This window comes from Ochotona princeps, chromosome 1 (assembly GCF_030435755.1).
Source record: "Ochotona princeps isolate mOchPri1 chromosome 1, mOchPri1.hap1, whole genome shotgun sequence".
Classification (NCBI taxonomy): domain Eukaryota; kingdom Metazoa; phylum Chordata; class Mammalia; order Lagomorpha; family Ochotonidae; genus Ochotona; species Ochotona princeps.
Genome location: NC_080832.1, coordinates 60,227,700 through 60,254,443, shown reverse-complemented (window position 1 = coordinate 60,254,443; position 26,744 = coordinate 60,227,700). Strand labels below are relative to the sequence as shown.

Sequence of the window (26,744 nt, the reverse complement as noted above, 5' to 3'; positions counted from 1 at the left end):
ACGCCTTTGGGTGAGAAGTTCTCCTCAGGCTAACAGACCCAAGCAGGTAGTAGCACTGTAGTCTTTCACTGTTAGAATCTGGCAGCTGGCAGCATTATGCATCAATCAGCTAAGATGCCTCATTAAACATCAGCATTGCAATGACTACTTTTAGCAATATTATTTTCCTGTAGGAACATTATTAATTCCTAAATGAGAGGTAAGAATAGATGTTCATGAAATTCAGAGATATTCATAGTGAGACAGGACCATTATACTGGTCATGGCCACAGTGGAGTCTTGGGAAGATTTGTAGAGTCTAAATATGAAGAAAATCCATTATCTTAACACAGCACAAACTTATTTTATAAACCAATTTCACACTTGATTCTATAAATGACTAAATTTAACTTCAGATTCTATTGTAATTTAAGGGAGTTACTCTCCTTAATACAAACATTACTTTAATAAGGAGCTTTTCTATAAAACTGAGACGAGAAGGTTTAGCAAAATCTATACTCCTCTATATTAGCTAAAAATGTCAAAATGTGTTTTCCTTCACTTGAATTCCATTTAAATCACCAAACAGAATTATATTTACATTAATTGACATTTCTGTAAATGATATATTTGGTAAGTACTTTAAGAAATAAAGGATGAACTTAAGGGCCATAATTTATTTTCAAATTCTTAAGGTTTGACCAAATATATGCACTGATATTTTACTGATCTTGAAAAAACTGTTCCCTGAAGACAAGAGTAGCAGTCCATTCTCTTGTATCTTCTGCATGATATTACTGCTGTGTTACACCTTAACCTTTAAAAAAGCTATCAAGGACAAGTTTAGTAACATACAGTTTTTCTTATAACAGTCTTTTAGAAAAATTGTGAAATATGAGTCTTCTGTTTTACTGAACATCAGTAAAATTATAGCTAACATTTTGGAACATGTTTAGATAAAGTCTTAGAAGAAGTCAAACATTAAGTATTAATATAAATGCATTTTTAGCTTACAATATTGTATGCAATGTAACAGATCCCTAAGCTATAAGAAATTTGGAATAAAATTGACTGAACCTTGACTATCATGAGAGGATTTAAAAAATTCACAGAAAATGTAATTAAACTTAGTTTGGTGTAGAAAATTTGAAATCTATATAGAATGTTTTAATAATAGGTATTTTCCATGAACTTTTCTTCTTGAAGATTTATTTGTTTGGAAGGCAAAGTGAGAAAGATATATTTCTATCTGCTGGTTCACTCCCCAAAAGGCTGCTGCAGTCAGGGCTGTGCTGTACCCAGCTGAGGCCAGGAGCCAGAAGCTTCTTCTAGATCTCAAATGTGGGTCCATGGGCACAAGCACTTGAGCCATCCTCCACTGCTTTCCCAAGGTACATAGGTGGGGAATTGGGCTGGAAATGGAACATCCAGCATGCAAAATAAAGCACTAAAGGTTGGTGGCTTAACTTGCTATGTGTATCTCCAGCCTTAGTTTCCAAATTTATGAAGGCCCCTTACTTACTAAACTGTAGCTCAGTGACCTTGGGTCAGTTACAAATGTCTTTGAGGGCAACATTTCATTAGGAGGAGTGGCAAGACTGAGGGGACATCCAGGAAACACCCAGCAGTGCCTCAGTCCGCTGTTACTATTGCTACCGTACAGAACGGCGGTCACCCCATCATAGCTAACTGTTGATCCTAGACCCAAGGCCTCACAATTGAAACCAAGAATTCTTCGTAGGCAATGAGGATTGAACTGAGCTATCATACTTTTTTCCTTGGAGTAGAAATGTATTTTCCATTTTCTTGCAATTTTATTAACAGCAACCAACCCCATCTATGCTTTTCCCCCCAAATTGTAAACTGATCTTTCTAAATGTGTCTGTTCTTTAGAAACGAATCATGCTTTTCCAACTCGTCAGTCAAGGCTGTCCTGAGAACCTGGAACTAGACAGCATTCACTTTGGTGGAGTCCTTCCAGGGAACTAACTGCTTTCTTTCCAACATCAATGCGCTGTATTCATGTTTTCTTCAGTGGTTTTCATTCCCTAAAAAGACCTATACATTACAGGAATAGAAGACAAAATCCTACAAACTGTTTAAGAAGGACCCAATTTACTTATAATAAAAATTTGATTATAAGCATTTATCTATTTATTATTTATATCCTACATATTTCCAAAAAATCATTTGTATCATTTGCAGAGGAAAGAAGTGTGCTGATGTAGAAAATTGTTAAATATTAGTAATAATTAAAAATATCAGGAAAACTGTGAAATGTCATTAGAATGTTCGACATCTATACTATGAATTATAAAAATTTCTTTGCCAAGTAAGACACTGCCTAGGCCTCCAGGGTTTGCTGCTATTTTACAGCTTTTTTTTTTTTATTTTTAGTAATTTTTTTTTTTAAGATTTATTTTATTTTTATTACAAAGTCAGATGTACTGAGAGGAGGAGAGACAGAGAGGAAGTGGAGCTGCCAGGATTAGAACCAGGGGCCATATGGGATCAAGGCGAGGACCTTAGCCACTAGGCCACGCTGCCAAGCCCTATTTTACAGCTTTAACATAAAAGTCACATACCTCCACCATGACCACCACCAGCACCATCATCAAAACATCACACTCTAAATCAACTTGGCAATTATTTTATGTAATGTAACAAAATTAATCAATTAATAAGATACAAGAAATTTATAAATCTTACATAAATTTTATGAAAAACATAAGGACATTATAAAAACACAATACAAAAGTTAACTCTCAGTGTTATTTCTATTCCCCTAGTTAGCATAATTTTGGTTAAAATTATGACCTATAGCAAAACTCCATAGTTTAAAATAGTGGTGCTTTTGGAATAAATTCTTACCAATTCTTATCTGCATCCTATTCTGCACTGAATTCATGATGTATATTGCTATAACCGATTTTGGTATAAGCTGATTTGCAACTTAAACTTTATCTTTTTGGTCACTTTTAATACAGGTGATTTGATTCCAACCTGTCCTTTACCAGGTCTTACCTCTGCATTTAAGTTATCTGCAAGACTTTCCAGAAACTGGCTCTCAATTGGGTTTTGCTGAGTGAGCAAGGTGAGGTAATGGCTGAGTTTATCATGCGTTGTTATGATGATTCCTTCCCCAAACTTGTCAAACTGTGGCCGTCCAGCTCTACCAAATATCTGCATGACATCTAAAATTCCAAGGTCAACAAAGGAGCCTCGCTTTGCATCATATATTTGTGTTCCCTAGATGAAGAAAAGTTAACAAAAATTTACATAGACATACACAAATATAATCCTGATACACTGAATACTGAAATTAAGCAAATACGGCAAGATTTCAAAAGTGTACCTTACCTAATCCTTTCATCATCTGTGACAGAGTTAAATGTTCACAATATAAACTAGATTTTCATTGGAAAAAATAACTCTGACCTTAAATAAACAGTGTTCAAAGTCAAGGAAATAGCCAAATCACAATGTTTTCTAAATAAATCAATCCGGACGTTTGTTTTAGGACACACACAAATCCATCTGCAAAGGAAGATAAGCTCTTACCTTGATAATAACAGCATGAGCAGGGAGATTGACACCCCACGCTAACGTGGCTGTGCAGACCAGGACTTTGATATGCCCATTAGAAAACAAGTTTTCAACCAAACTCCTATCCTGCCGGAGCATTCCCGCATGATGAATGCTAAAACCATCCGGGAATAATTCTCGGACTTGCTTATTTCTTGACTTTTGCACCTAGGGTAAATGTCAGCAAAACATAATAGGGTGTTACTTAGCTTTTAAAAATAACTGTATTAAAAATAATATAAAGAATATATACACTTTTTTTTAAAGATTTATTATTATTATTGGAAAGCCGGATGTACAGAGAGGAGGAGAGACAGAGAGGAAGATCTTCCATCCGATGATTCACTCCCCAAGTGAGCTGCAACGGGCCGGTGCGCGCCGATCCAAAGCCGGGAACCAGGAACCTCTTCCGGGTCTCCCACGCGGGTGTAGGGTCCCAAAGCTTTGGGCCGTCCTCGACTGCTTTCCCAGGCCACAAGCAGGGAGCTGGATGGGAAGTGGAGCTGCCGGGACTAGAACCGGCGCCCATATAGGATCCCAGGGCGTTCAAGGCGAGGACTTTAGCAGCTAGGCCACGCCACCGGGAAAGAATATATACACTTTTAAAAACCAGCAATGGTATTTAGCATTTCTGCTGAACAAGTTTATCAAAGAAAGCATAAAATTGTTTTAAGTGACATTTTTGCATTTATTTAAAAACATCTATATGAGTAGATTTCATATTTTTCACAATACAGATTTAGTGGTATAGGGGTTCCTCCCTCCCTCTCTTCCTGTTTTTTCCCTTATTTTTCTCCAAATTATTACAATAGCATATCCATTTGCTTCACAGTGACAAGTTTAGTTTTCCAACATATAAAACATATCAAGACTTGAAATATGTAGAGAAAAAGAAAAAAATAGCATAAAAGTAGATTAATATAAAAATGGAAATCCTACTACTACTCATTAGTATAGATGCTTGCTGTATAAAGCATCTAATTCCAAGCATCACATATTGGTATATAATGCTTTACATAAAATCATTACAATGTCATTTGAAAAAATAATATTTGTACATGACATAAACTCAAAAGGAATTAAATGAAAAGCAAGTGCCTCTTTCAGCCAAGTACTTCTTGCAATCAAGCATTGGTGTCTGTTTCTTATCCCTCTAAAAATACTCTTATTACAGCATAAATTGGGGCTAGTGTTGTAGTGCATTAAGTTGATGCCTCCAACATCAGCATCCCATATGCACACTCGTCTGAGACTTGATTGCTGTACTTCCTATTCAGCCTATCAAAGCATCTGGGAAAGCAGTGGAAGATGTCCACATGAGAGATCTGATCAGAACTCCAGGCTTCCGCCTCCGGTCTGGCCCAGCCCCAGCCATTGTGGCCATTTGTGAAGTGGACCAGTGGAAGATCTCTGTCTCTTACTCTCTTGTCTGTACTTCAAATGGATAAGTTAAAACACACACACACACTCACACACACAACCAAAACCAAAACCAAAACAAACAAAAAAAACCCTCAGTGATTTCTCAGCTTCTTTAGAGTAAAAGCCAGAATCCTTGTAATACACAGACCTACAAAACTCAATCCCTAACCTCAATTGCCCTTCTCAGCCACAACATCCAGCTTTTCTCCGTCTTCTTTCTGAAAAATTCTTATGTATGTTTTTGTTGTTTCTATCCTAGATCCACTACATAGAAGACTCGCCACACTCCCTTGCAAAGAGGTCCCTGTTTCCCAGGGTCTCCATTGGTTACAATGAGTCTGTAAACCCAATGCTGTTCCCCTCCAACTGTGTTCCTGGAGATCACTGATGGGAAGCCAATGGCCGTCATCATCTTAGCTTTTCAACTTTACATCCACCCAGAATATATAACTTGACTATCTGGGGTTGGTTCCTTGGCCTAGTTTGGGCTAAGATGAGGTATCTGGCTTTTCTGTTTTAGCAAAACACCTTTAAACATTTATGAAAGCCTACTCTACAAAGCCTAAGTGTTGTTTGTAAAAATGAAAGATTTAAATTGATATATATTTTTTAACAATCTACATTTTTATAGCTCTTGCCTGGGTTTTGATATATTGTGCTTATTTGCTCCTATTCTTAAATCTTGCTTCAATCGGCAATATAACATATTCGTTTTGATTTACTTTTCTTTTTTTTTTTCCTCTCTCTTTTTAAAACAATTTGTACATAAGGGGCATCCAATTAGCAGGGAGTATTTTCAGGGGGTTTGAGTTGTAGTTCAGATTTTGTCACACTAACTCTTGAGCCATTTAAAATGTTAAACTCATGAATTAATAATAACGAACTAAAAAAAAAAGGGTTGAATAAAATGGTACTCCATGAAATCGGCTTCAATCCTAAAACCAAAAGTAATACATTAAGTAACCACACCATCTAGTGGCCACCTAGTAAATAACAACTTACACATTTTTGAGCCTTTTAGAAAATACAAGTCAGGCCAGGTATCTGTGGGTTCTGAATCCCCATATTCAACACAGAACAGAATGAAAATACTGCCCTCCCCAAATTCACCTGAACTAAACACGTACAGGCTTCACCCCTTGTCGTTAGTCCTTAGCGCAGTCTAACAACAGTTCACACAGCACATACACTGTATTAGAGCTTATAAGTAACCAGAGATGACTTAACACTATCTGGAAGCACAAATTAAATGAAAATATCACATAGTGATTTATATAAAAAAACTTGGGCAATCCAGATTTGGGTACTTGAGAAGGGGTCCTGGAACCAATCCCCCATGGAGACTGAGGAACAAATGTTTATGTGTACTTAACAAAACAAAATGTTTCTGAAGTTTCTAGCGAATTTTCCTACCTTTGTGCAGTGTGGTGAGCCCGACAGAAATCACTTCGTACTGACACAACCAGCCACACTTGGAGTCAAAGTGCCTGACCTTTCTTCTTCTCGGGGAAGAGACACTGTCATATTTTTAAGTGTCATAAAGCGACACAGATATGGGACAACCCTGACACACAGTCTGTTGTGCAGCATTTGCCGAGCTCTAACATAGCTCCTCAAGGCCAAGAACAGATGGAATGGACATTTCAGTGCTCTTACTCCTCTGTGACATTCAGGAGTGGACACTTAGGCCCGACAGAGGAAACTAGAAAATGCTGCTTGGAGGAGAAGTCCTTACAAATCAAGTAGGTGAACTGTTTGTCTGAGGTGGAGCTGGCTGTCTGTGGGTCCCCTACACAGGACTATCGCAGTGTGCCTGATGTAAACGCAGACAGCAGAGGGACCTGTCTAGGCCTGCTGTGGCACTAAGGAGACAGTGAGAAAGCACACAGCAAGATTGTAACTGTGGGTTCTGCATGTAGCCAGCTCCAGCGGCCATCAGCTGGCTGCAACCCTCATTTCTGGGACAAACCACAAAGTCCCTTAAATAAAAACATGCATTTTTTTATTCACTTCACCTTAACAATACAAGGCAATTCAAGACAAAATCTGAGCTTTGGATAATCTGAAAATAATCCAAAATAATATAACTTCTGTGTAAGGAAGAGACTTTCACATAAATGATTTCTAAACAACAACAACTAAAATCCTTCCATTAGAGGCATGTGGACAAAGGTAAAACTTGGTTATTTATGACAATGATCTACAGACTGCTTGCATTTGTACTGAGAGCACCTAACAGAATACCTTTTGTTTAGCTTGTACTTCCTACAGATTCCCTGAATGGATGAAATCAATGACGCATCAGTCTTATCAGAGAAGTTTTTGCTGAAAACGTGTTATGAGGGTTAACTGGAGCAAAGCAAGCAGTGGATGAACAGGCACAGAAGTCCGGACAACTGAGAGAGACGTGTCTGGAGGGCACTATGCTAAGGGGATATGAAGTAAATGGAAGAAAGTCTTCAGCCATTAAGGAAGACGGAGGTCAGGACTGAGTTCTGCCTCCAGCACAGGTGTATAGGAGTACTTAAAATTGTTAAGAAGCCTGAGTAGTTTTTTTTGTTTGTTTGGTCTACAGAGGGAATTTTGCAGTTGTCAACCTAGGTGAAAAGACGGAGAAAGGGGACACAGAGATCATCACAGCCAGTCAAGGCAAAGGGCGTCTACAAAGAAACCAACACTGAGTGTTGAAAGCAAAGTGCTGAGAAAGGGGCATGAGCAGAATGGGAAGAAAAAGGAGTTGTTTAAGGTTAATCCTTGCCTGGATGCAATGAATATATTATAGAGAAAACATGTTTCCCTTAAGGGTAGAAACTAAGAAGATGGAGAGTAGACTCCGTTTATTATAGGAGTTTGAAGCCACCACTTACAGATTCTGGCTGTGATTTTGAATAAATGGAGAACCACCGAAGATTTCTAATCAGGACAGTGTTGGGAGACCCGTTAGGTCCCATAATTGGAATATTTAGGGTGGGATGGAAGGGTAGATTAGAGGAGATGTAAACAACAGAATAAAGTGAGTCTCAGTGCTTTCATAAAACAGCAGGCCTGAAGAACTTCTTTCACTAAATGAAAATGTAACAGTGAGTTAAGCACCTGACTCAATAAGTTACAAACATAAAAAGGTAATAGTCCCAAGGAAAGAAGGAATGACTTACTAACATAATAAAATCTGCTGATTTGTGAACTGTGAAATTGTTAAATATAAACACTTATTTTAAAGAAAGAAATTAAACAGTAACAGACAATGACAACTGCTGGCTAGTGTTATGTGACAGTAAACTACATGACAAGACCATTTGATAATATGCCACAGGGCCATATGGATTTGTGATGTACTATCTGTGGCTGCTTTAAGCTGTAATAGCAGAGCTGGATAAACAGTTGTGACAGAGATCAAAGGTCCACCAGTTTACAATATCTATCATTTGGAACAAGCAGCTGCAGAGCTGGACACAGCAAAACAAACAGCATAACACAAGAGACAAAACCAGTCATGTGGCAAGAAAAATGACACAAAAGGATACAAGAGGAATTTATTGTAACTGAAAAGGATCAGAAAAGAGTACTTTATAAAAGAACATTCCACGTAAAAAGCTGTTTGGAATGGATGGTATTCCAACAATACATTTACCAAGGTTATCTCAGAAGTGACGTAGCAGCTTAGCTTAGCTTTAAAATACTTAGCGATAAACTAATCTTAAAACTTTTTAGAGACCCATGAAAAAATAAAATAATACACATCAATTTATAGTGTATTAACACTGATATTAAAACCTGGTAAGGCAGAAAAAAATACAATAGAAAATTATCTTATTTGCATTAATCTAGACATTAAAAGTCACTAGAAAATTCATCAGTTCACTGTAAGAACATGCAACAACTAAGAATGATTCAGAACTAGCGTACAAGAACATTATATTTACTTAAGGTTTTATTATAAGCCAAAGGAGAAAGAACATACGGTCAGGTCTAGGCAATGACTTTTGACAATAGGCTACATTCAGTTCTGATGGTCAAAGATCTCTGTTAAAATTAGGAACAATCAACACTTCACATCAACCTATCAGTGTTTTATTAAAGTAATGAGATCTCAAAGATAATGAAAGATAAATACTGGAAAGAGATTAAAAGAAATTGCTCATTGTTGAAAAATGACCATTTATTCAGAAAACCAAGCACTGACTACAAATTACTGAAATAGTAAGATAATTCTGAAAAATTATATCTGAAAAAATCAATACTATGAAGATATATTTATGAAATAACTTTTAGAAAATACGAAAGTGAAGACAACAGTGCATTTGTAAAAGTCGTTACAAACTGAAAGAAGGTGGTCTGTCCATGAACAGCAACTGAACGGCACTGAAGAAACGAAATGAAATGCTTTGCTTTTGACCCAGGGAAGCCCGGCTTGGTGAAAATATTAATTCTTACTACTTTCATTTGTAAAATCAAGGGACTAGTTCACGTAACGCCAGAACATTACTTCTCAGGTCTGACACTAAAATTCTTCCTGATAAGAAAACCAGAAAATTCATTCAGGAAAAGTTCTATAACTGAAGAATAACCAGGAAGCTTATCCCAATATCCCAAATGAGTTAAAAATATCATTAAACTGAGTAACTAAATGGTTTTGATGACCAAAAAAAAAAAAAAAAACCCAAAAACCAAAAACAAACAAACAAAAAAACACCCAATGTTCAGAAATTTGACTAAGGTAAACATGAGAATTCTTCAAACAAAATTTTAAAATCAATGGAAAAAGCGTGGAGTATTTAGAAAAATGGTGATGGTTCTAGTACCTGGAACAAGACCAACATTTCAGTGGCAAACATTAGATAAGTTTCAAGGACTTGAAGTAACCATGGGTCAAATAGAAGTAGCCTTTTTATATGCAACGCATGAAACCCAGAGATCCTCAGTAAGTTGACAGGATTTCTAATTTCAAAAAATACTAATAAACAAAAATAAAAATGAAAGGCTCACAATGACAACAAAGTCTGTGACATACATGGTAGTACATGCAATTTAATACACAAGGACTGAAGATATGATCAAGCTATTCACAGAAAAAGAAATACAAATGTGTAAAATGGCAAAATGAACATGTTCACTAATAGTTCAAATGTAGGACAAAATAACAATGAAACACTTTCATATCTCAATTTGTCATAAGCATATTGTTATTTCTGACAAAGTTTGTGAGAGTAAGCAAGTATCTGAGAACAGTAAATTGGACTTCAGTTGCAGATGACTTCCTAGTTTGTTTTGTACCTAGGCAAGTGTTATACTGATTGGAGAAAAACAGCCAATAGCTGGTGGGCATTCTCAACCTCGTTAATGCCAAATTTGTGTTAACTATACCAGTGTGCCAGGACAGCTGCCTATCCTAGTTTTTTGTTTGCTTTGTTTTTAAAGGTATATGGGGAAAGCAGGGAGCATCAGGCCGGGACATGCCACCCCGGGACATGTAACACCCACACGGGGGTTACACAGATTGCCTGGGGGTGTCTGGGGATGGGCATGTGTGAAAGGGGAGAAATGACTTCTGGGGCTCCAATGGACCAGGCCACTATACTCACAGGTAGGAGGGGGAGCTGAGATGGGGTGGTTTAGAGAGGGGAAACTGAAGAGCATATCTGGGCGGTCAAGGCACAAATCCACAGGGGAGACTTGGGCTGAGTTAAGTAGCATCATCTGCCACCTACTGGCACTTGCAAAACCTGGGGCTGGGAGGACATATCTGGTTGAACTAGACCATAGTACCTACCCACAAGTAGTAGAGCAGAGACTGGGCCCTGTTAGGCGGGGCCACAGCATCCACCAGAACCAGAGGGTAATGGATTTGGGGCGCAGATTCCACAGGGGAATTGTCGGCTCCCCTCTGTGGGACTGCTGCACCTGCCTTTTTATGCAGAGAGCTAGGGTGGTGAAGGGCTGAGCCAGGTTGGTTCACAGAACGCACCTGACAGGACCACTTGACACTCATGGGAGCTGGGGATGGGAAAAGGCTGGGTGGGGCAGGGCTGCGGTCTCTGCCAGCACATGCAAGGACTTAAAGTATGACCGTGCAAAAGCAGGTTGCTGCCTCTGCTGGCATGTGTGAGATCTGTGGCTGGGACCAGGCCTGGCAGGGGAACTTGGGAAACTTCCCTATAGGTTATAGCTCCTGCTGAGGAACACAAATACTGGGGACAGACCTGGGGAGGCAAGGCTGCAACACTCCTCAGATTTTGTACTGCTTGGGTCTGGGAACACGCTGGGCAGGGACAGACCTTAGCACACAATGGCATGCATGAAAGCCAGGAGAGAATGTGGGCCTCACCCAGCAAGACTAGGCTGCAATACCCTGCAGTGAAGCTAAGACTGCAGGTTGGCCATTCCAGGCTGGGGAGAAGCACCCATGAACACATGCAAAACCAGGGGCTCGGAATGGAGTGGCAGGGGAACTCTGGGTTCTCCCCTGCTGGGCTGCAGCTCCCACTAGTGAATATGAGGGCTAGAGCTATGGGGGATGAGCTGGGCAAGGCTGCAGCACCCACTGGCATGTGTGTGGTCTGGGTTTGTGGGTGGACAAAACAGGGCTGGGCTTCAGCACCTACTGGTGCACACAAGAGCCAGAATGGGTATAGGACAGGCCAGGCAAGGGCACAGTATCCACTGAGCACATGAGAGCCCAGTCTGCAGTGGGACAGATTGGACTAGGATGTATCACCCATTAGTGAGAGTCTGTCTAGGATACAGTATCCATCAGTGAGTGCCAGGACTGGAGGCTGGCCATGTCAGTCTGAGCACCACCACCCAACGGCATAAACAAGATCCACTGCTGGGGCAGGCCTGGTAGAAGGGCTTAGCGGACTCCTCTGTTAGGCATAGTTCCTTCTGGTGACCATAAGAGCCAGGCTGAAAGCAGGCTAGACCAGACTACATTGAAGCAGCCATTGGCAGATGCATGAGCTGGGTCTGGGGGTAGGCGTGACAGGGCACTAGTGATAGTCAGGACAAGGCCAGGGTCAGCCTAGGTTGGACTGCAACCTCTGCCAGTTTACTAGGAGGGTTGAGAGTGGGCCAGACTGTGCTGGGATGTTGCACCTGCAGGTGAGAACTAGGGCTGGGGGTGGGATGGGCCACTCTATGCCACAAAAGAGGCTGGCACACAAAAATACTGGGACTGGTGTCAGGCCTGATGGGGTTACTGGGACTACAGCACCTACTGACATGCATGAGGACTGGGTCTACGGTAGGTTGGCTTGGCCAGGCTGTAGTACCCATTGGTTCATGTGAGATATGGAGCTGAGGAGGAACTGACCAAGCTGCATCTTCTAGATATTAGCTGGTGCAAGTGACACACTGCACTGGCTGGTGCACCTGAGCCAAGTCAGAGGACACCCCAGGTGAGGTTTCTTTGGGTGGGGGAGGGGGCGTCTCATTGAATGGACTGCTGGACTCAAACCCTCTCCACAAGAAAAATCACACATGTGTGGTCCGACCTTGAAGTACATGTACTGGAATCGGGACTCCTCAGTGTTGCGATGTTTGTGCAGTGGACAGCATGCCCAGATGCACATGGGGAACATCATGGCCAACTCACTTAAGCCAGCAGGGGAAGTCAATTGCCTCGTGAGAGGATGGAAGGCAGAGCAGGCTGGACAATTCTAGCCAAGCTTTGCAACATGTTACTGGGTGGTGGATGTATTACGCTGGACTTTGTCAACAGCAGACCTTATATTTTCTCAAAACTGGAGCAATGAAACTGACAATGTTTTGGGGATATTGAGATCTCTCAAATAACACCCTTGGAACACTCTTCCCCACACTGGGGTCTCTAGTGTGTCATAAAAGGACTCTTCTCTATCCCTGTGCTGATGTAGTTTGACAGGAAGGAGCGGCCCTTTCCACTTCCTCTTTTGTAGACACAAAGGAAAAAAAAAAAGACTGAAGCATTTATGCCATGTCCCTTCCTCCACATCTGCCCTCCCCACCCTATTCAGAGGCCCAGGTGGGCATGCATCACTCTCAACTAAGTAAATAATATTAAGAAAAGCAAAATTGGAGCAATCTCTCTAGCTGGCAATTAGAGAACTCCAACCAAATTTTTAACTGCATGTAATCCATAATGGCAGATTACACTGTCAGGAATTTCCCTGCAAATGTCATCATTCTGAACAAGAATGTTTACTCCTGAACTATTAATAACCAAAATAACTGGAAATAATAATCCATCAACCTAGGACTGTGCAAATGATTTATTACTGTCTCTCTATTTGGCATATTGTGCCCTTGTTAAAAAAACAAACTTGGGAAGAGCATCACAATACATTAATAAATGAAAAAACACACAAAACACAAAAATGTATATATCTAACATGTCCATTTCTATTCACATTAAAACACACACACGTCACTGTGCAAAATATTTCTAGAAAAGAAATATACAACACTTCAAAGAGATGCCTCATTTCAAGAAATGAACCTAGAAAAGACGGTTAAAATGAGTTATGAAGTTAACCCTGATAACTTAAAGACATCTGCTGTTTTTTCACCTGACTCTTCATAACCAGCAGTATCTAGAATTCAGGCTTTGCTATTCATTGCACAGCTGCAAAGACACAATTTATGTGTTTCATCCTCTCCGAACAGAGTACTGGATTCTCCCAAGAAGTTATCTGATAATCTCTAATAAACTAACAGGATAAAGTGTTCCTGCACACGAAAATTTAGCACACAGGAATTCTCTTTAAGTTTGGCTTCATCTAACTTTTTACTTTTCACAAGTGACTTCCCCCATAGCACTTTTTAAGTCAGAATTACTACAATGGAACAACTACAAATGGGCAACTACAATGGGCAACTACAAAGCGCTCTACATTATTTTCCATTAGTGAATGCATGCAGAACCTCTATAGATGACTTGGTTTCTTTTTACTACCAATGAGATGGAAAATTAATATGAACATTTTTTTAAAAAATAAGGGTGAAATTTAACAACTTTCCAAAGCTTTCACACTAATGCAAAAAAATGTAATTAAGTAATAACTTTTTTTTCAAAGAGGAGACTTCAGCAAGCAAATGAGTATATTAAGAGAACATAGCTTACTTTACCATATTCCTGAAAAAATATTTGGAAACAACAAAAAACTTCAGCTTTGAAACCACCCCCAACGAAACAGCATGCTGAAATTGCATAAATAATTTATCATGATCTTGTAGACCTTTTGAAGTAATCTATCCTGACAGTGTACTTTATGTAGATAATGTCAAACGCACTAAACTGCAAAGAAGGAATAAGAAACATGAAAACTAACAATTAATTAAAAAGAGGTAAATAATGTTCCTGAAACATACCATTCTTTTTAACAATTATTACTGAGTTTACCTTGTCAATGTTAGGAAGATCTTTTAAACAACCTCCTTTTTTGTGTTACTCTTATCACTCAATGTTTTCAAACTTAAAAAGAGGACAGTGGATTTTTTCATCACTAAACAACCTTCTTACATTGTTAGGAGCATTGAGCAATACCTGGCTTTTCAACTGACAAAGCAGCTCAGATATCCAGAGTATAACAGGTTATCCTCCCTCCACTACTATTTTCTTCTCTCTCTCCTTTACTTACTCTCTCTCTCTCTCTCACACACACACACACACAAATACTTTACTGAAATGGTTCCTCTGGGATATGTGCTAAGAGAGTTATGAGAGTGTCAGGATACCCTTCACAGATCTCCCATAATAGTTTTAGAGTAAGTCTCATTTCTTTCTCTTCAGCAGTTTAAAAAAGCAGCAGTTCTAAATCAAGTTATATTTATGATTTCTGATAATAATCTTAAAAATTCAAGAGTCTAATTCCAGATTCTGAAATTGATATGAGAATGTATATCAAAAAGTCATGATCCATTTATACTACTCTTCCATAACAATTGTTATTTCTTTGCTCTTCACTCATCTTTTTAAAACTCTTTTTATATAAATCCCTTCCTCTAGTGCCTCAGTGATCTGCAGCTATACCAAACTCTTCTTTCAACCTTGCCTACTTAACTTCCCTCAAAAGGCTGTTTCCATATCCACTCCTCTCAAATGGTTCATGTTGTCTCCCTTCGCCATCCACTATTTTCTGACCATTGTGTATTCTTTGAATAAAACAAAACAAAACAAAAACAAACTGCTTCTTCAAGGTTCAGTTCATCAGGCTAAATTACCTGTCACCCAACCTTATGTAATAAAGACTTGAACTGTATAGTTATTCTTTCTCTCCACTGCAAGTCTTGTCATCATTTCAGGTGACAGTATTTTCCTTTTGGACATCCAAAACTTTCACCCTTGACAATCTTTGAGGTGCCCTGATGATTTCGTTTTGGTGGTATCTTTTCTGTCATGTCTCTGTACCAATGACTACATTCTACAGCTTTTCATTCACCCACAAATGCATTATTTCTGAAATCACCACGACAAACACTACAATTTCCTACCCTCTATATTTTAAGTTTACCCAACTATAATTTTTGCGAAACCTTTTAAAAAATCATTAATTACATTTCCAGCTCACAATTCCTCTTTTTTGCTTCTACTCATCAGAAAAACTGCCATGTTGTCATAATTCCAGGAAACCAGCCAGCCAAGAAAAGACTAACAAGTATGCAGGCAAGCCGACAAACAAAACCCTCTGGTCCAAATTTTGCTCTCTGTGCTGATAATAGAAGCTAAGATTTTAATTCTCCTTGTCAATTTCTTAGCTCATTTGTCCTTTTATTATGACTGGCAAAATGCTAAACTTGATTGATCCAAGATAGCTAGTGTAAGAAATTCTAAATCCATGATCACAATCTTAAAAGTTCTTAACATAAAATAGCAACTCTGTAATATCTTCAGTTTGTTTTTACATGTTTAATGATTTAGAATTTTGTATCCTCTCCATGTACTTTTCATCACCCCACTAATCCTAGACTCTCAGGGAATGACCTTAACAAATCACTGCATAAAGATAACACATGACATGAAAGGCAGCTGGCCAGGTATTTGCAAATCAGTCCACATTAGCATCTGTCTTCTCTGCTGTCCCTTCTGTACCATACAAGTATCCTTCCCTCTAAGAAAAACTTCTACATTTGCTCTTTAGATTTCACTGCCTCTTAAATTCTCAAGAATTTTAAATTTTCAAAATCTTTTTTTCTTTCCTATAATTTCAATTCCTTCTCATTCTCTTGGATAGCTTACAACAAAGTATTAACATATCATGCTCACCTTGAAAAGAGTATGTCCAGGTACAATTCATGTTTCCTAGATACCATCTGTTTCCCTTCTGTGTGTGTGTGTGTGTGTATGTATATGTATATGTATATATATATATATATATATATATATATAACTTCCCAAAGTTTGTTTACATTTGAATTATTTCATTTCTATTTTTATTAGTCAAATTAACTTGGTTTTTATTCCTCACAATGCAAATGAATATTTTTCTAAAGTCACCATATCCATGTTACTAAACAGTCAATATTTTATATTGCTCAGTTTTTATCTGACCACTCACAGCAATACTTCATATATGTTGATGATCTCTTTCTTGTTGAAACACTTTTTCCACAGTCCCTATGACATTATGCTCCCTTTGGTTTATACTGTTTTAGAAGCTCCTTTTAAGGCCTTACGGCTTCTTCTCTCACATCTAATCATTATATACTGGAGTTTCTGAAGATCTGGTTTTGAGTTTTTATCATAATAACTCACATGGTTTTCCTTCTCCAAACAAGAATGCTCTTCTACTATATCAGACTCCTACATCCACCCAGGCATTTACTCAATGAACAACTCTAGGCATAACAAGCATCTCAAACTGAGCATGTCCAACATAAATTTATGATCAATGTTTTCCTACAAGTAACCTTTCTCTGTTGTCGTTTTTTTCACTCACTATGCAAGTGCCCACTCAGCAATGCGAGTCAGACATCATCTGTCATATGCTAGAAAATTCTGGATTTTCTTCTTTAATCTCCTCATAGTCCGATACGATGTCCTAGCAAGTCTATTTCACAGATATTGTCCAGTAAATTCACATTTCTAACTGGTCTTCTCTTATTTTGGCTGTGTTATATACTTTTTTTTTTTTAACAAACAGTATCGGTCATGCCATTTCTTTCTTTAAGCTCCATTGGATTATTAGATTAGATCACCACCTGCTGTTCTGACTATAAATACAAAACATGAAAGACAATACACAGGGTCCTCATCTGGTTCTCACCTAAAATCAAAGCCATCTTATGCCTCTGGAACTACTTACCATTCGCTAAAATTTATCCCTCTGCCCACTATTTCTTTTAATGTTACTGTTTTTCTTCTGTGAATGCCTTTTCCTTGAATATTTGTTTGCATTATTGGGCAAAGCAGGTTAAGCCAGCATCTGCGAAGTCAGCAGCCTGAGTGCCACTGTGCATGCTGGCTGCTCCACTTCAAATCCCATGTCCTGACAATAGCTGAGAAAACAGTGGAAGATGGCCCTCGTGCTTGCATCCCTGCCTCCCACGTGGGAGACCCAGTAGTTTCAGGCTCTGCTTTTGGCCTGATCCATTCCTGGCCATTTCAACTATCTGGAGGAAGAAGCAATAGATGGAAGATATGTCTTTACCTCTTTCCTTCTCGCTGCAATTCTTTGAAATAAATAAAACAAGAAATCATTAAAAAACAGTATTTTATTTAACATGTGTTTGGAATAGTTTCTGTTTATTTCACTGAATCATAACAGAATGTGTGTCTTCTTCACTTCTCTAATAAACAGACTGGCAACAAATCTTGATACTTGTATTCTACTAATGAAGGGCATTTAGTTTGTACTCAGAGTTTGCTGAGTGAACACCAAGAAAAACTGTCAGGGTTATGAGGCAACAATCAGCTTTAATGACCCAAACCAGTCTAATCTCCACAACCAATTTCTATATGTCATTCTGACTGTGGTAATTGCTCATTTTAACACAGGATAGAACAAATACCATGAGCTCTGTTCCATTTTCTCTCTCAAAAAGTGGCCCTGGTTTGGATATGGGTTGCTTTGATTATCACTATAACACATATAGATACAAATTACTGAATACCCCAAGGACAACATCCTATTCAGCAAAAAAAGATAAATTTAAACAGGCCTGCCTTTGAAAAATTTAATGGTTCTGTGAGGTGGTATTGTGGCTTAGAGCTGCCACCTGCAGGGCCAGCATCTGCTATGAGAGTGTCAGTTCATGTCCTGGCTGCTCTATTTCCAGTCCATCTTCCTGCTAATGCATTTGGGAAAGTACTAAAGGATGGTCTAAGTACTTGGGTGCCTGCCACTCACATACTTGAATGGATTTAAAGCCTCCAGACTTGGGCCTGCCCCAGCCCTGGCTGATGGTAGTCACTTGAGATTCCTCTCTTATTTGACTATAGGTGAAGTACAGTGAGGGCTATACGGGACCTCTTTGTATTACTACCTCAAGATTTTTGTTTGCAAATTTAAAACTATTACAAATAAAGTGGTTAAAAATAAAATTTATTTGGTTATCTTTACCTAAATTCAAAGATAAACTTTTTTCTAAAATCACATTTTAAATTGTGATTCTGATCTTTAAATTTTATCATTCTATGTCTTGGTACCCTTATGGATTCCTAACTTTACTTATTGGATCTGAATGTCTTTTAGAGTGCTTTCCCTTGTCAATTATTCCAAATGGAAAGTAACAATATTCTACAAACATACTTTCCCAAAATATTATGGCTAGTCTTTTTTATTTCTTAAGATTCGTTTATTTATTTATGTAAAAAGTGTGTGTGTGGGGGAGACAGAGAGAGAAAGAATCATCAACTGATTTACTCCCTCAAACGGCTGCAATGGCTGGAGCTGGGCTGGTGTGAAGCCAGGAGTCATGTGTTTTTTCTGGTCTCCACTGTGGTTGTAGGGGCCCAAGCAGCTGGGCCACCATCCACTACTTTCTCAGGCACACTAACCAGGAGGTGAATCTGAAGTGAAGCAGATGAGACTTGAACCAGGGCCCCTATGGATGCTTATGTCACAGGCGGCAGCTTTACCAGATCTGCAACAGTACTGGATCCTTCAGAAGTTTATTCTACACTTCTGAACACATTCAGGAACAAAAGATGCTGTAATCAAACTTCATTTAAAGTAACAACAGGGCCAGGAGTGGTAGCCTAGCGGCTAAAGTCCTCGCCTTAAACATGCCAGGATCCCATGTGGGCACCAGTTCTAATCTCAGCAGCCCCAGTTCCTATCCAGCTCCCTGCTTGTGGCCTGGGAAAACAGTCGAGGATGGCCCAAAGCCTTGGTACCCTGCACCTGTGTGGGAGACCCAGAAGAACTCCTGGCTTCGGATCGGCATAGCTCCGGTCATTGCAGCCACTTGGGGAGTAAATCATCAGACGGAAGATCTTCCTCTCTTGTCTCTCCTCGTGTCTCTATATATCTGACTTTGCAATAAAAATAAAATCTTTAAAAACAAATAGATAAACAACAAAAGAAATAAGGACCATGAAAATTTCCCTGCTTGGAAAAAAAAGAATCATACTTTCACACTTTCAACACTGGAAAGCTGGTCATACAACTGGGCTCTTAAATAATGCCCAAAAGCTTCTCATTGCATGTCAAATTTAAACAATAAGCATAGAAGTTAATTCTCCACAATCACAAGAATCAGCATGGTAACTCTCCATTCCCCGTCCGTTTCAGTGAAGACTATACTTATCCTGTACATACAGCCAATGTTTTAATCTGCCCATATTCTCGTTCTCTCTTCTTGGAATGCTCTTTATCTCCACTGCTACCTTAGAACCAGGGATCTAGAGTAGCTGCCAGAAGTTCACAGAATACACTATAAAAAAGCCAAGAATAAATTTCCAAGTTTTTTCATAAAGTATTTTTTAATACTTTTTTCATTATTTGAGAGGCATAGCTAAACAATCAGAGAAAGACGGCTCTCATTTATTGATTCGCTTCTCAGATGTGCATGAAAGCCAACAGCTATGCAGGATTCTGAGTTAACAGGATGCTGGGCTCAGGAGTGGGAAACAGGTATGAAACCCAGGTTTTCTGAGACGGGACAGGAGTATCTTAACCAGTGTCTTAACCAACAGGCTAAACCTGTACCCCATAAACATATCTTTTCACTCCCCTTTCCAGGAAATTCTTCAGTCCTCCCTCTCTCTCTCTCTCTGGCTAAACCTGTACCCCATAAACATATCTTTTCACTCCCCTTTCCAGGAAATTCTTCAGTCCTCCCTCTCTCTCTCTCTCTCTCTCTCTCTCTCACACACACACACACACACACACACACGTTTCCTGCAGAATGTCTATGAGACTATGTCGTAAATACAGAGCACTGCCCTATTCAGTCACTTACAAAGGAAGTTAAAACAATTACCGATCAAATTAAAACTGATGTGCAAATTTAGAATTAATGTCTTTTATACAGTTCTAAAGATGTGCACTATTTAATTTAATTATCATCTGTACTTTAAAATTCTCTTATTGTTGGGCATGTAGCACTATACATTTTTATTTTTCACTACAAACAACCTGTTAGAATAAAAATTTGGTATGATAGAAAGAGTCCCAACTTTACAATTTAAAGATAACGGAAAAGATTGCCTCTTAAAACATTTTACCAAAATGGCTTTTAAATGACCAAAGCCAATTAGGGCCATAGAAAATTGAGCTGTATATCAAATTTTCAAATCATATTCAAAATTGGATACTATCTTGCTTAGCTTTTGAATTAAAGAAAAAAATTAACTTAAAAATTTTTCAATAAACATTTTCATCCAGTTTATTCCTCTATTTGCTTATCTACTTACTAGAAACCTCATGTTTTAGTTGTTAAATTTAACAAATATACATCACAAGATGTTAGTATTAAGATTGCTGCAGCTTTTACTAGTATTTTTACTACTGTGTTCATTGCCTTTGACAATATTAGTCTGTTTCAAAGCCTCATATTAAAATGTCACCTCTATCCCTCCTTTATGCTATTACATTCTTTTTCTTCTAAGCATACAGGTAATCTTTTACAAAGTGTGTACTATTTGTTAGGCACGGTGTGTATGTGTACATAAACACTTATATACACAATATATATACATATACATTTTAGTGCAAAAACTTCGATGTAGACAGTATTGTGATGAAATTGTGTCTTGAGGAATTTAAAAAGGTTATGCAAAAGTACATGAATCAAAATTGAAATGCAGGTTGTGGTGAGAGTGGACATCCCTGTCTAGTTTCAGATTTTAGCAGGAAGGCTTCCAATCTTTCCCCATTTAGTATGATGCTGGCATTGGGTTTATCGTAAATTGCTTTGATCGTGTTGTACAATGTTCCTTCTATGCCTATCTTGGGGTTTTTAACATGAAGTGGTGTTGGATTTTATCAAATGCCTTCTCTGCATCTATTGAGAGGATCATACGGTTTTTATTTGTCAATTTGTTGATGTGATGTATCACATTTATTGTTTTACGAATGTTGAACCATCCCTGCATGCCTGGGATGAATCCCACCTGGTCTGGGTGAATGATCTGCCTGATGTGTTGTTGGATCCTGTTGGCTAGTACTTTATTTAAGATCTTTGCATCTATGTTCATCAAGGATATTGGTCTGTAGTTCTCTTTTTCTGTTGTTTCTCTCTCCGGCTTTGGTATTAAGGTGATATTAGCTTCATAGAAAGAGCGTGGAAGGATTGCCTCTTTTTCTATTGTTAGAAAAAGCTTATGTAAGATTGGGGTAAGTTCCTCTTGGAATGTTTGGTAGAATTCAGCAGTGAAGCCATCTGGTCCAGGACTTTTCTTGGTTGGGAGGGCTTTAATTACTGATGCAATCTCAATCTCAGTGCATGTTATTGGGCTGTTTAGATTGTTAATTGCTTCTTGATTCGATTTTGGTGGATTGTATGTGTTCAAAAATCTATCCATCTCCTCTAGGTTTTCTGATTTGTTCGCATGTAGTTGCCTGTAATAGTTCCTGATGATTCTTTGTATTTCTGAGGTATCTGTTGTTATATCTCCTTTCTCATCTCTGACACTATTGATGTGTATTTTCTCCCTCCTTTTTCTGATTAGTTGAGCTAGTGGGGAGTCTATTTTGTTGATTTTCTCAAAGAACAAGCTCTTTGATTGATTGATCTTGTGCATAGTTCTCTTGGTCTCTATTTGGTTTATTTCCTCCCTTATTTTATTTTCCTACTAATCTTGGGATTGCTTTCTTGTTGTGTTTCTAGTTCTTTCAGCTGTAAGGTTAGCTGATTTACTTGGTGCTTTTCTAGTTTTTTGACATAAGCACTGATTGAAATGAGCTTTCCTCTCAGCACTGCATTGATTATGTCCCATAAATTTTGATAAGTTGTGTTGATGCCTTCATTTGTTTCAAGCAATTTTTTAATTTCCCCTTTGATTTCCTCTGCAACCCATTGCTCATTTAGTAACATATTATTCAGCCTCCATATGTTTGTAAGTCTTGCTTGGTGTTCCGACTTCTTGGTCTCAAGCTTCACTCCTTGGTGGTCTGAGAACGTGCATGGTATGATTTCCACTTTTTTAAATTTGCTGAGGCTTGTTTTATGGCCTATAACATGATCAATTCTGGAGAAAGTTCCATGTACTGATGAAAAAAGGTGTATTCTCTGTCTGTAGGATGAAAGGTTCGATAGATGTCAACTAAGTCCATTTGCTCTAGAGTTTGGGTGAGTTCTATTGTTTCTTTGCTGAGTTTCTGGCTTTTTGATCTGTCCATTTGTGTTAATGGGGTATTAAGGTCTCCCACTATGATCGTATTGGAGTCTATTTCTCCCTTTAAGCCCGTTAATATTTGTTTCACGTAGCTTTGGCGTTTGGAGCGTAAACATTTATTATGCTGATCTCTTCTTGCTGAAGGCATCCCTTGATCATTATGTGGCATCCTTCTTCATCTTTTTTGATGCTCTTTACATCAGACTAAATGGGGAAAAATTGGAAGCCTTCCCGCTAAAATCTGGAACTACACAGGGATGTCCACTCTCACCGCTACTCTTCAATATAGTTTTGGAGGTCCTTGCCAGAGCCATTAGCAAGAAAAAGCAATTAAAGGAATACAAATTGGAAATGAGGAATTGAAATTATCACTATTCGCAGATGACATGATTCTCTACATGGGAGAACCGAAAGACTCAGTCAAGAGACTATTGGAACTCATAAGAGACTTTGGCAGAGTAGCAGGATACAAAATCAATGAACAAATCGATGGCACTACTGTACGCAAACAATTGCATGGCTGAGAAAGAAATTGTAAGTACTGTTCCCTTTAAAATAGAGGGAAGGAATCTTAAATACCTAGGAATTAAGCTAACTAAATATGTGAAAGACCTCTATGATGAAAACTATAAATCTTTTTAAAAAGGAAATAGATGAAGACCTTGAAAAATGGAGAACCTTACCATGTTCTTGGATTGGCAGGATCAACATTATCACAATGACCATATTACCAAAAGTAATATACAGATTCAACACAATCCCAATCAAAATCCCAACAACATTCTTCTCAGAAATAGAAAAGATGATACAAAAGTTCATCTGGAATCACAAAAGACCACGAATAGCTAAAGCTGTCCTGAAAAATAGAAATTAAGCTGGAGGAATCACAATTCCAGACCTCAAGACATACTACAGAGCAGTGGTTATCAAAACAGTCTGGTACTGGTCCAGAGAAGATCAGTGGAACAGAACAGAAACATCAGAAGGGAATCCACACATGTATAGTCAACTAATCTTTGACAAGAAAACTGAAAACAATCCAGGCAAAAAACCTGGTCCAGTCAACAAATGCTGTTGGGACAACTGGATAGCAGCTCGCAGAATAAAGAAGAAAGACCCACACCTGTCACATTGTACAAAAATCAACTCTAACTGGCTCAAGGACCTAAATCTACACCCAGAAACCATCAAACTATTAAAGGAAAACATAGGAAGCACACTCCAAGATATAGGAACAGGGAAAGACTTCTTAGCAAAGACGGCTAAAGCAAAGGCAATCAAATCCAAAATGAACAAATGGGACTACTTCAAACTAAAAAGCTTCTGTACAGCAAAGGAAACAACTAAAAAAGTGAAGAATCAACCAACAGAACGAGAGAAAATTTTTGCATACTACACAAGTGATAGGGGACTAATATACAGGATCTACAAAGAGCTTCAGAAACCCGGTGACAGCAAAATAAACAAACAAAAAAAAAAACAAAACAAAAAACAAACAAACAAACAAAAAAAACCAACCATATACAAAATGGGCAAAAGAAATGAACAGACATTTCTCAAAAGAACAGGTTCAAATGGCTAACAGATATATGAAAAGATGCTCAGGCTCCCTAGCCATCAGAGACACACAAATGAAAACCACCTTGAGGTACCACCTAACTCCAGTGAGACTGGCCTACATTCAGAACTCGAATAACAATATCTGCTGGCGTGGATGTGGGGAGAAAGGCACCCTCCTTCACTGCTGGTGGGAGTGTAGGCTAGTACAACCACTGTGGAAATCAGTATGGAGAGTGCGTGGGAAATTGCAAATGAACCTGCCATATGACCCAGTTATCCTGCTCCTAGGAATATACCCGAAAGGAGTGAAATCTGCATGTGAGAAGGGGATCTGTAATCCAATATTTACAGCAGCACAATCTACAATAGCAAAGGCATGGAAACAAACCAGAAGTGCGTCCAAGGAAGAGTGGTTAAAGAAACTGTGATACATCTACTCCATGGAATATTATTCAGGTATTAAGAAGAATGAATTTATTCTATTTAAAACCAGGTGGTCCCAACTAGAAACCATTATGCTCAGTGAAATGAGTCAATCACAAAAGAACAAATGCCATATATTCTCTCTCATATAAGGAAGCCAACATGGAAAGTGTAACTCCAACAGTAAAATCTATATTGTTTTTTTGATTGTCTGTTTGCTCTTTTGGCTGTATCTTATGTGTTTTGATGTTTTTATCTCAGTTTGGTTGCTTCCAAATGATCTCTTTTCTCTAATAAAATTCATCACGTGTTCATGAAGTATACGATGGCATCATTTTTCCCAAGAGACTTCTCTGTTCCTTTTTGTCACACATGTGTTGGTTACTCACTGACGCATTATTTTTTCAGGGTGCTATAATCTGTTGTTGTTGTTGTTATTGATGTGGCTGTTATGAAATGATGTCAATCAGAAAAACAGTAATATTATTTCATCCCCAAACTGCCTGTATCTCATGCAATAAGATATTGTGAAGTAACCAATGAACCAACAATCGATATGAGTCAGATTGCTTATGATCTACATCAAAGAACTGGAAAACCTAATATACTTTTAATATCCTATGTTATTCCGTAATGGAGAGGGAGAGCAGAGAAATCTTACATCACCCTAGAAGGTATGAGGAAGACGGGAAGTATAACCTATTAGGATCATGACTGGTAACTCATAGACAACAGACTCGAATCAGCATTAGACAATAGCAAAACTACAAAGGCATATGGGGGAATCAGGAGCGATCCTAACAACCTCTTAACACGAGGTCATATGCAAAGAGCGGGGGGGACCCCAGAGTGGAGCAGGAGGACAGGAGGAGGCTTGTATCCCAACCCTGAAGACTCCCGGATCCTCACCAAGAACTACATCCCAACTGCCAAAGAGACCACGGGGAAATGGAGTGCCTTGGGAGGCCGAGAACTCTGAGGTCACCCACCTCCACCTGGATCTACCACATGGGATGGAAGAAGCCCAAATCCTGCCTTGCAGGATCCATAATCATCAGAATGACAACCAGGAGCACTGAGCAGTCCGCAGAAACAGAAGAACAGTAAACTTCCGTTGGGACTAGGGAGAGGAGCTTTTTCTGGTCCTTGCCTGGTCCTGACTTTGGGTCCCCACCTTCTCTCATAATGACCATCAGGATCACTCCAGAAACCCCTCAAAACAAACAAGCAAGCAAGCAAACAAACAAACAAAAACCAGGATAGAGAAAAACAAGCAAAGCTTAGAAACAGACAGGAAACAGTCAGCGGGGATGCACTTATAACTCACTGGGTACGACACACAGTTTAGTTACTCCTCACTGGGGTATTGAAGATTTCTCTGCACACCCCTCCTAAAACTGCTCACCTAAACTGTGGACATATGCCTTTTAGAGTTGCAGAGTTAGACTACCCGAAAAACAGCCAGGTTCAGCAAAATCATGCTCCAATGCTATAAACTGCTAAACACTAAAATGAAAATAGATATGAGACAGCTGAATAGTAATCTATAGCCACTTTAAGGTGTGTAGAATCCGTTGCATATAAACTAATAATTGAAATGTCTATGTAGCAGTCACAGGATATGGTTCAGAACTTGCATTCTTTTTTTTTCTCTCTTTTAACATACTGGTTACTTAATACCATGTCAACTAATTCCATAACGTTATAAATTGTTACTGATGTAATGTCGGGGCTTTTAATTGATCGGGATGATACTCTGCTGGCTCTACCTTCAGACCAGAGATGGTCTCCCCAAGAAACCATGAACTTATTTGGACAAAAAGATGCTGGACTTTATGCTTGGTAAATGCTTGCAATGAAAAAATTTCAACTGAATTTGAAATGTGGTAATGCAACAAGGTGGAGGAGTCCACCATGGGGGTGGTTAGGGAGGGGTGAGGGAAATCCCAGTGCCTATAAAACTGTGTCACAAAATGCAAAGCAATCAATAGAAAAAAAAAATGCAGGTTGCCTAGATTCA

General features: G+C 38.7%; 1 protein-coding gene across 1 annotated transcript in view; it reads right to left on the bottom strand.

The window, feature by feature from the left end:
- Window positions 1-26,744, bottom strand: part of ASCC3 (activating signal cointegrator 1 complex subunit 3) — a 312,984-nt gene that overhangs the window by 142,955 nt on the left and 143,285 nt on the right. Inside the window, exons 15-16 of the mRNA XM_058660479.1 lie at window positions 3,541-3,732; window positions 3,004-3,228 (exon numbers count right to left, since the gene is read on the bottom strand). Of these exons, the coding sequence (XP_058516462.1) occupies window positions 3,004-3,228; window positions 3,541-3,732 (417 nt within the window). The remainder of the gene's footprint in view (window positions 1-3,003; window positions 3,229-3,540; window positions 3,733-26,744) is intronic.